This window comes from Zootoca vivipara, chromosome 1 (genome assembly GCF_965207765.1).
Source record: "Zootoca vivipara chromosome 1, rZooViv2.hap1.1, whole genome shotgun sequence".
Taxonomy (NCBI): Eukaryota; Metazoa; Chordata; class Lepidosauria; order Squamata; family Lacertidae; genus Zootoca; species Zootoca vivipara.
In genome coordinates, this window is record NC_142582.1 from 127489843 (window position 1) to 127501182 (window position 11340).

Genomic DNA, 11340 nt, shown 5'->3' on the forward strand with positions numbered 1-11340 from the left:
TGGCCAAGCCAGGTATCAGGGACTGGCCGGATGAGGGAGAGTGGTGGGTGCCGGCCACCCAAAAGCCCCCCAGGGAGAGCACAGAAGAAGATGACTTAGATTCCGGATCCTGGTGGTGGGACACTGAAGAGCAGGGACACTGAAGAGCAGTCTGCAGAAGGGACAAACTGGAGAGGTGCTAGATCAATGAATGTGGAATAGGTGGCCCAAATGTGAATGCTGAAACCTGGCCTCTTTTTAGACGACGATCACTAGATCCAGTTGCCAACTTTGCTGGTGCATGCCTCTTTCAAATGGCACTTAGGCTAGATCTTGTCATTTTAAGTGGCATCTCACTGGGAGACTGCCCTGGTCAATTTACTTATTGGTCGGGTCTAAGGCACTCCGTCATCGATTACATCCTCATTTCACAAGATCTCTTTGACGAATACGTTGACTTTATGGTAGATATAAGAACGGAGGTGCTAGAAGCAGGGGGGTTGAGCGAACAAGGGGAAGGGGTCAGGAGAAGGAGGCCCTCCCAAGACAGGCTTAAAGACTGAGTTTCACAGTGTGGGCACAGATTCAGAGAGAGAGAGGAGTCAGAGGTTGCACTTTGGCGTGCTTTTGAACTGCTAGGTTGGCAGGAGCTGGGACCGAGCAACGGGAGCTCACCCCGTCACGGGGATCCGAACCACCGACCTTCTGATCTGCAAGCCCTAGGCTCTGTGGTTTAACCCATAACAGTGGTGGAGTAGGGGATGCTTTGAAACCCTGAGTGCATTGCACACATGTATTTTGGGAATGTGCCCATGTGAGCTAATTACTTATTGATTTCTTCCAAGGCAGTGTAGAATTAAAAGTAATCCATGGGAAAAGGGCCTCCGTAAATCGATTAATTGAAACAAAAGATAGTATAGATACAGCTGCATGCAGTCTGTGGTTTGGTTGGGCTTTTTGTGGTTTTATTTTTATTTTTAATGTTCTGAGGAAGATGGTGAGACACATATCCCAGTCAGGGATACGCAGATATGGAACTCATAAAATATGCATTCAAATTTGTAACAACACTTTGGGGGTTTTGTTTTAAGGGTAGTCCCAGAAATGACCTAAATGTCAAAGAAACACAAACATATAACATAGACATCCTACTCCTCATCTGCCTATGGGATTTGATGTTTTCACACACTGTTCTGCATGTCTATATTGTTTAGTTGTGTTTTTGCTGTGTATGTTATTAGGAATATTATTTGTTTCTTATAATAAAAGTTTTTTTAATAAAATAAGATATGTTTTGCATTAAGAGAAAGCCCAGTTCTGTGCCAAGTAGAAACTCAGTTCTGCAGCCTGTACAAATAAATGATATTTAAAAAATCCTTCCAGTAGCACCTTAGAGACCAACTAAGTTTGCCATAGGTATGAGCTTTCGTGTGCATGCACACGAAAGCTCATACCTATGAAAAACTTCGTTGGTCTCTAAGGTGCTACTGGAAGGATTATTTTTTTTGACTGCATCAGACTAACACGGCTACCTACTTGTAAATAAATGATAGTCATATATTTGCTTATTTTCCTCAATTCACTCTTAGTTGTATAATATAATATGACATTTTAGCCCAGATTTACCATAGCTAAATAAATCTAGGGGGATAATGATCAGGAAACTGAAATAATAAAGTTTTTCAGAGTTTTCTGTACCATACATTTAAAGCACATTAAGTGTGCATTTAAAGTACATCACTTCCTCCAAAGAAACCTTGGAACTGCAGTTTACTAAGGATGCTTGAAAACACAGCTATGCAAAGGAAAACTACAGTTCCCAGGATTGTTTGGGTAAGTTATGTGCTTTAAATGTGTGTTGGATCTGCTCTCACTTTTCTATTGTCAGTATAGTGTGCTTGTGGGAGATGTAATTACTGTCTTTCCAATTTAGTTTGCAGTACTAATGTGGCTATTGACTTACGTTGGAGCCCTCTTCAATGGCCTAACTCTTCTGATAATGGGTAAGGTCAATCATTTATTTTAAGATATCTTTTTTGAAATTAGGCAGCAGTATCTCTTGGGACAAAACAGCTTCATCAACTCCATTGAAATGTGTTCTCCTTACAGTGTCAATTGTTTCCTGCCTCCTTTCCTAGCATACTTTTATTTGACATATCATGTTACTTTCAAGACTATTCCTTCCAGCCTGGTTCGCACAGAATGCTAAGCCGTGGTTTGTTTTAATCCATTTCAAAAACAAACCATGAGTTAACCATAAGTTCTCTCAAAGACAATCAAACAAACCACAGCTTGTTTCCCCAAAGCTTGTTTTGTTTTCAAGCTGCTCTGGCCTCATGTCTTTGTAACTTGCGGCGATAGCCAAACAAAGCTGAGTTCACACATAATAGTTAAACCAAGGTTGGTAAGACAACAACAACCATGACTTCAAATTATGGTTTAATTTGTAAACAAACCAGAGTTTAGCCATTGGGCAGGATTTGCACATAATGCTAAATCATGGTTTACTAAAGCACACTTCAGTAAACCATGGATTAGTGTTATGCGTGAATCAGACCAATGATAACTTCTTGGCTGGTAGTCCTATAAAGACTATTTAAGTTCTCATTCAGAAAACCATGCCAACCTCCCTGCTGCTTTGCCCCTCCCAGTCCCAGTAAACATCAGTGGCACGGCTGTTGGGAGGTCTGGTAAGTGCTGCCGCTCCACCATGGTGCCCTGACTGGGCTATACAGTTATTGTAAGGGGAAAAGAGTATAGAGAACCTCCCCCTATCATCAGAAGCAGTTCCTCCCCAAGCAGCAATGGCAGCGAGGACGCTGAGGAAAGCAGTCAGGAAGTGGGGAGAGAGGGCCAGGGCTCTGGCAGCACAGGAGAGCCCCTGCTACACAGGAGGGAGGAAGAGAGGGGGGAAAAGGGGGGAGAAGGAAAACATGGAGCGTAGACCCTTTCCTCCGGTTCCGGAATTACGCAGGAGAAGGAGGGGAAGGAGGTTTGCTGTCCCAAGACTCTTATGTTGGAGGAAGTCAAGGGGCGGTTCAGTGCCGGATTCTGCATCGGACTGAGCAGGCATGTTGTACATACCCAGCTCACTGTAAATAGCCTGCACTAATAAAAACGGCTGAAAGACAAGCATGCGGAGCGTCGTTACTCTAGAGTAGTCACAAGAACCTCTGACAGTTATGTAGTCTTATCTGATATAAGGAAGCTTCTGATGGTCCTTTTTTTCCAACTACGTATTGAGATGAAGTATCTCAGTTATTGTAAGAACCTGCCCAGGGTGTCAGCCTCAAGTGCCACCTTGTGGAAAGTGACAGAACATGGGCCCTCTGGCTCACACCCATTTTGTCCTTTGCCTCTAGCATGCTCATGTGCAAAACCCAACCTTTGTAACGGGTTCTAAATCAGGCGAGGAACTTCAATGTGTAAATGAGGCTTCCTGCTTTAGACCTTTATCCTCCAAAAGCTGGAGGGTGACGGGTGTGGTTGAACTTAGCAATGTCATCTCTGTTCCTCCTGTTTGCATGTAGGTTTAACACAGAAAGCAAATTGCCTGAATAAATTTGTTCTCTCTCTCTCTCTCTCTCTCTCCCTCTCCCCCCTCTCTTCTCTCTCTCTCTCTCTCTCTTCACTTTCACTTCTTCTGCCTCTTCTTTCAATCAGGAACACAATTCACAGTGAGTTCTAGGCACGAGAAAGTCTTGCAGCCATAGAGATGACAAGCCTTCCTAAACTTTTGTTCCTATTATATGGTCTCCCTGAGAAATGTATCAGTGCTTGGAAAACTTTATTTAATACAAATGTTTCGGAAAAGAAGAAGGAAAAAAAGACTATTAACTCTGGGGGTATAATGCTCTTTCTTTTTTCCTTCTCTCTAGCTGTGGTCTCAATGTTTACTCTACCTGTCGTATACGACAAGTACCAGGTACGTAGAAGCCCCATTTTGCAGCTGTTTTCCTTAATCCATAAAGCCCAGTAAGGGAGGTTGACCTCCAAAAGAGGAATCAAGTGGCTGTTAAAGAAATGTTGAAAGGCAGTAGTCCTTTACCCAACAGCCATGGGGTTCATGAACAGTTGGAGATTGTGTAGTTTCTTGGAGACCTTTCAGCCACCATGAAGGAAGCTGTGGTGGGCAGTTTTTTCAGAGCGTGGATGGTGTGATGATCTCTATTATAGAGATATCTATTATATCTACTGACAAACAAGTTGTTCAGTTTCCTATTGTGCCTCAAACACCATAAAAGTCATTCGATTAGAGACAAGAAATGAATGGAACAGTTCCCAGAAGGGCTGCCACACGGCTGGATTAACCATTAAGCAAAATAAGCACATGCTTAGGGCATCAAGAAAAGGGAGGCACCATAGAAATTTTCCATTGCCGGATTTACCATGGATCAGCAACTCTACTTTTCAGTTTACAAAATAAAATAAATTCCTTCCAGTAGCACCTTAGAGACCAACTAAGTTTGTCATTGGTATGAGCTTTTGTGTGCATGCACACTTCTTCAGATACCTGAAGTCTCTAAGGTGCTACTGGAAGGATTTTTAAAATTTTGTTTCAACTGCGGCAGACCAACACGGCTACCTACCTGTAACTTTTCAGTTTACAAATTCTGAGACAAAATTGTATCTACAGTGGTACCTCGACTTACGAACGACTCGACAACCGAATTTTTCGACTTACGGATGGGGGTAATGGCTGCGTGCTTACGAATGTCTCAACATCCGGGGGAAAACCGCGGCGGTTTTAGATAGGGATTTTTCAGCTTGCAAATTTTTAGATGGGGCTGCTTCGACTTACGAATTTTTCGACTTACGAAGGTGCCTTCGGAACGGATTAAATTCGTAAGTCGAGGCACCACTGTATATTAATTAAAGCACGAAAGCACAAGATTCAGCTGTAAGCTAGTAATTAACTTGTTCGTAGCAATAAAGAATAAAGTAGAAGAATACGGAAAAAAAACCATTACCTCCCATCTTACTGTAGGTTTCGTTTCATTGCGAAGAATAAAAAGTTATTTTACAGCATATTATTGTTTATATTTTGAATTAGATCTATATGGGGACACCAAAACACGGATAGCTCAGTTGGTTAGAGCATGGTACTGATAACGCCAAGGTTGCAGGTTCGATCCCTGTTTGGGACAGCTGCGTATGGTTGGACTAGAAGATTCCCAGAATCCCTTCCGACTCTACAATTCTATGATCCTATGGAAATCTTTTAAGTTCTTAGGGCAGGCTTAGGCAAACTCAGCCCTCCAGATGTTTTGGGACTACAACTCCCATCATCCCTGAGCACTGGTCCTGTTAGCTAGGGATGATGGGAGTTGTAGTCCCAAAACATCTGGAGGGCCAAGTTTTCCTATGCCTGGCTTAGGGCCTCTAAAGGTCTTGATCCAGCCCTGGGTTGCCATTTTAGGGTGCAATCCTAATCAACTCTGCTGGTGGAGCTATATGCAGCAGGGCTGTGGCAGAAGGTTGGGGGCCTGAGCAGCCATCAGGCCCGTTCTGTAGATCGCTGAAGGTTTGATCAAAGAGAAGCCATGGGGCGGTGTACATGTCAGGGGCCACCAGGTGAAAGCCAATCCAGTGAATCCTTCCATGTCGCAGCTATTCATGTGTGGAAGCTGTTTGCGTGCTGGAGCTCACTCTCGGGGTTCAGGTAGTTTTGTTCTCTCCCTCGCCTATTTTCCTTTTCCAGTACTTTGTGGTGGGCGGGATGGAGAAAAGTTCAACTGCATGGTTTGCATGCTGGACATGAATAGCTCCCCATGAAGCAACACCCACTCGGTGGAGTGATTCAGAAGGGTCGCCATATGGTGGCTGTCATGTGCAAAGTGGCCTCAAACTAAGGATTGTTGCAGGCAGCTCTCCGAATCCATTGTGCAGATAGAAAGATAGAGAAATAGAGAGATGATGATAGACAGACAGACAGACAGACAGATAAATAAATAGACAGATAATTTCTCTTTACTTCTCAGTCCGTATTCTTTATTTTGAATACACACTTGGGGCTTTTCTAGATCTTTTTTTTTTTACAAAACAAAAAATCTGTTTTGCAAAGATAGGGAAGCGATGAGATGCACTGGTGAGTTTGGAGAAAGTGCTGGCCGCTAGCCATTTGGTGTGGGTTTCTTTCTTTTAAAAAAAGAAAGAAAAAGATTATATATTTATTTATTTTGCACAATCTACAAAGGCCAAAGACATTTTGCTGTCTGAAGCGGAGCCCAAATGCCTCACTCCCCAAGCTTGGGAAAACGGCTTAAACAAGTTTTGTTGCAGTATTCCAACACCAGATCCTGCCCTCCTCTGTCCTGGCCCCATTGCATCCCACCACCTTGAGAGCCACTTAGCACACTTGGCTCTGTTTTTCCTAATGCAATCTATAGGTCTCAGGGAGAAGTTATTCTTGGCAGTGGGGGAGTTTCCCCTCCCCCCACCGGTTCCCCTTATTTTTTTAACTAATTATTTTGTCCCCAATTGCACACAAATTATTACAAAATGGACTGTGGGCAAATGGGCAATATGACTATAAAGTATGGAAGAATTTTTTCACTCGGGGATTATGACCAAAGTGCGTGTTTGTTGAGAGCTGTAAGCCGCCCAGAGTGGCTGGGGAAACCCAGCCAGATGGGCGGGGTATAAATAATGAAATGATGATGATTTAGCTTCATCAGCTCTGAAGAACTACCTCTGTCAAATGTATAGATTATTCTCTTAATCCCAGGGTCATGGATTCGAGTCCCACGTTGGGCGAAAGATTCCTGCATTGCAGGGGGTTGGACTAGATGATCCTCAGGGTCCCTTCCAACTCTTCTGTGATTCTTCCATGTTGATGCCTCACTGATTTCTTTCCCCATCCTCCTCTCTTTTCAGGCACAGATTGACCAATACTTGGGGCTTCTGAGGACCCACATAAATACTGTCGTGGCGAAGTGAGTCACCTAACCCAATGTTTTCCTAGAGGGTCAAGTTACTTACAACTATACAGTAGGGATGGTTCAGGGCAGAAGCATAGCTGCCAAGTCTCCCGTATTCCGCGGGAAACCCCCGTTTTTCCAGCTGTTCCCAGCTGAAAAATCGGATTTTTTTTTTGTTTTCCCCCAGTTTATTCTGGCGCGACGGCCATTTGGGAACTGGGTGGAGCATGCTCAGAAGTGACTTTAGATGCTGCTTTGCCCAGTTCCAAAATGGCTGCAGCGCGACTTCTAGTGCGGTGGCCATTTTGGAACAGGGCAGAGCAGCATCAAAAGTCGCTTCTGAGCATGCTCCGCCCAGTTCCAAAATGGCGGCAGCACTACTTCCGGTCTGCTATTTCCGGTCCAGTCCCTTATTTCTCAGGCCGGAACTTGGCAGCTATGGGCAGAAGGGTCAAACCTTCCCTGGGGTGTGTGTGTGTGTGTCCAAACAGCCTGCAGCTCGCCTCTCCAATTTTACTCCTCACAGTTACGTATTTTTCAGGTGGCAGAATCTTACAAAGGATTAATCTTAGCTGATCCTCTCCCTTTCTATTGTTAGGGAAGATTCTCGTATTGCAAGAGACCGCCTTCTTCCCCACAGACCTTGTGGAGGGTTCAGATCAGCAGAGAGAGCCCTATAGTTAGTTACACTGCCCTTGGACATTTTGGGGGAGGCAGCCAGAGAGATGGGATTTGCTAGGCCAGCCCCTAAACTGTGGAATTCCCGCCCTGCTGGGGTCTGTCTGGCACCTTCATTGTACAGCTTTTGCAGTACAGTGGTGCCTCGCTTAACGAATGCCCTGCTTAACGAAATTTCCGCTTAACGAAAGGATTTTTCGAGCGGAGGTTGCCTCGTTAGACAAATTCGTTTCATGAAAAATTCGTCTAGCGAATCGCGGTTTCCCATAGGAATGCATTGAAATTCAATTAATGCGTTCCTATGGGCAAAAAAACACAATGCATTCCTATGGGATTCGCTAGACGAATTTTTCGTTATAAGAAAAGACCCGTGGAACAAATTAAATCCGTCTAGCGAGGCACCACTGTATTCTGAAGACATACCTCTTTACCCTGGTCTTTGACACCTCTCACACAAATACAAACCCCAATTCTTCTGGTGTGAATTGTTTGAACTGATTTTAATATTACCTTTCTTTATGTTGTTGTAACCTGCCCTGGGACCTTACGATGAAGGGCAGGGTGAGAAATCGAAATAATATTAACAATACCAATTTATTTATATCAGCTATGGGGGGGGAAAGGTTCCTCCCCTCTATGATTCTGCATTGCAAATCCTACCTTGAGTCCCCTTCCCTGCATATCAAGGCAGCTTTTCTGAAATGGGCCTGTCGGGGTTTTTAAAAGGCAGAATCAGACCCCTCTTCATGTGATTAATGTGAATTCCAGTCCTAGCCAAACACACTCGCTTAGCTTTTTCATGCCCTGATCTGGTCTCTCCAAATCTCTGCGGAGCTTCTCACTGGGCATGCGGTGAGGGACTTTAAGAGATTTAATCAGGCAAACCACTGTCCTATTTTTGGCACCTGGTAATAGTGTTTTTGTTTAAGCAAGCCTACCGAAGTATGCAAAGTCGACACGCACATTTGTGTGTGTAGGGGGAGAGGGGGGGTGTATTTTAACTGCTGGTTTTATTTGTATTTAAATATTTTCAGTCAACTTCTTTTTAACTTCCGACTTTTATTAATAATTTTAAAGCGCCCTTTATGTTTTACGCAAACCACTGAGAGGTTCCTGCAATTAATCGGTGTACAAATTAGGTTAAATAGAAAGGAAGATACAAAAAAACACTGTCTCTTTTCATGCAGTGAGCGCAGCCTAGCTGAAAATGTTTCTAAGTGAACGGAGCTGTACCATATGAGCGCTGTCTAGCAGAGAAAATGAAACACGCCCTGGAGCGGCTTGTCTGAATCAGTGTTTAATTCTCTCTTTTTAATCTCCCCTTTTCATCTCCAGGATTCAAGCAAAAATCCCAGGCGCAAAGAGGAAGGCTGAGTAGAAACAGCAGCAAGAATTCCTCACCTACAGGCGTGAATGATGAGGGGGTCTGGGATGAAAACAGCTCTGTTCTTACTTTTTACTTATAATTTATTGTTCGTCTCTCTCTCTCTTTCTCTCTCTCTCTGGGTGAAGGCAGACGTAAAATAGAAAGATTGCTTACAGAGTGTCCCTCAGCTGCAGTGTGAGCCTAATTTCCTTCTGGCTTCATCACAATTAAAATGGCAGGCACACACAAGAGTGAATTGAACACTGGTTCAACCGGCTTTCTGACTCTCCTCCCCCAGCCCCTCTTGCTTCAGGTTGGCTGTCCAGCTTTTTCTTTTTTAAAAATAAAAACGAGAACTTCACTTCAATTTTCAGGCACTTTGGGGGTTTTTTATTGCCTTCTTAATTTCTTTTTTTTTTAAGTGCAGAAGTACTCCGGGGATGGGGAGGGACGAGTGTCTAGGTGACATCATAGGGAGCCAGCCAATCGGCACTGCGCACAGCCAGCTCCTGCTTCAGAATTGCAGAACTCTTTCCCCCCATAATAATAATAATATTTTCTTTTTATACCCCACCCTTCCTGATTTGAAAACCGGGCTAACAGCAAATATGAAACATTAATTAAAAGCGACTTAAAAAACAGCGTAAAAATACAACATAAATATAGCATCCATGTCAATAAAATTTAAACAATTCAGGGTCATTTTTTGGGGGGTGGAACCCAGAGCTCGACCCTGGAAAGGAAAGGGACGTTTGGACTGGATGCAGCCGAGGTGGCCGCCGGAGGTCTCCTCCGCTCTCAACATGATACAGTACATCTGCCTTCACCCCTCTCTCTTTCAAACACCATGATCTCAGAGATGTGAAACAACGGAGCAGCTGTTTTTTCTCCTCTCCCGCTGTTTCTGTACTCTCTTAGACTATTTGCAATCACGTGTGTCAAGCACTAAAGTATAGTAAAGAGAAAAAGTGTTCTAAGTGTGGTTATTGTGTTGCTTCTCAAGTGCATGATGGTGAGAGCCTAAAAATACTATTGAACTTTCTATTTTTTATTTCCTAGTGCTTCTCTTACTACTACTTCTTCTTCCTCCTCCTCCTATTGGCATTGCTTCGATAACTTTTAATGTTACATGTCGCTAGGGCTTTCCTGCTTAGTGCACTGATGCGGTTTTGCTTCTATGTCCACTGGGTTTGCTGGTTGGGTTTATCTTTACTAACTATCTAGAATCGTAGACAGACGTCCTTAAGTGTTGTTGTTTTTTTTCCAGCACAAGTAATGAAAAACGAAAGAGAAACCGGTAATGATATGGTTTAAGCCGTTTTGTATAACTCTCTAAAAAAAGGGAGGGGGGAAAGAAAAAAGAATCAAGCAAAACCAACCCACCCAGTCCTTTTTTTTTTTTGTTCTTAAGGGATCAACAGGCTGATCAACATGTATGGGAACTGAAGACTTCCAGCTTGTAACATGTATCACAAATTTGTATGACGTTCTCTGTAGGACTTAATTATGGACTCTGAATATTTGCACTTATGTACTTGATACCGAATGCAGAAATAAATGTTACTAAATGTTAAAAAAAGAGGTCCTCTTTGCCATTTTAATCTCAGCTATCATCATAGTTTCATACTGCGTCTTACCTTCCAAGTCCCGGACTGCAGAATCCGGGACCAGCAGCCGTGTGACACCGGAAGTTGCGTCGACGTAACTTCCGGTGTCGCTTTGCCCTTCTATGGGCACCAAAAATGGCCGCCGCCGGCTTCAAAAGTAGCTTCTACGCATGACCGGAAGTGCGGCGCCGCAACTTCCGGTGTCGCCCCGCCCCTCTATGGGCACCAAAAATGGCCGCGCCGACACCGCAAGTCACGTCATGCATAGATGCGACTTTTGAAGCCATTTTTGGTGCCCATAGAAGGGCAAATCAGAAAAAATGGCCGCCGGCAGGAGAAAATAACGGAGAAAAACGGGAGATGAAGTGATACGGGGGACCACTGGGAAAAGGTAAGTAAAAACGGGGGTTTCCCGGGGAAAACGGGGTACTTGGCAGCTATGTACTGCGTATGTAGCAAAAGGTCCTCATAATAATATGACTCTGCAGCAATGCCTTCCACTTCACACTTCACATCACTGCTTAGGTTCTCTCCGAGAAATGGCTCTTCAATAGCCTCAACAGGTTGTAAGTTCATCTTGGCAGCACTGGAACTGGATAATATCTTTCAGAAAAATCAGCTTTCTGTTATATAGGAAGCAGTGGTAGGGAAACTATAAACAGTGCCAGCAGCTACCATAAATTCTACCATAAATTCATGACCTGGTTTCCATGAATTGCTAAAACTATGGTTTAGTGCTCCAGAGATGAGCCTCTATGAGCTTGAGCGAAACCTCTGGCTCCTGTGCTCC

General features: G+C 43.8%; 1 protein-coding gene across 10 annotated transcripts in view; it reads left to right on the plus strand.

Annotated features, from left to right (window-relative positions):
- RTN1 (reticulon 1) overlaps positions 1-10522 on the plus strand; it is a 138533-nt gene extending 128011 nt beyond the window's left edge. For 3 of the 10 annotated variants that reach the window (XR_015951077.1, XR_015951079.1, XR_015951083.1), the window contains 6 exons: positions 1913-1982; positions 3858-3904; positions 6856-6914; positions 8913-8986; positions 10211-10240; positions 10355-10522. Coding sequence is in view for 3 of the 10 variants with exons in the window: in XM_035104128.3 (XP_034960019.3) it covers positions 1913-1982; positions 3858-3904; positions 6856-6914; positions 8913-8955 (219 nt within the window). In the remaining 7 variants the exon portion in view is untranslated. Of the gene's footprint in view, positions 1-1912; positions 1983-3857; positions 3905-6855; positions 6915-8912 lie in introns of all 10 variants that reach the window. The other 7 variants (XM_035104128.3, XM_060271192.2, XM_035104140.3 and 4 more) reach the window with 3 other exon arrangements.
- The last annotated feature ends 818 nt before the right edge of the window (positions 10523-11340 follow it).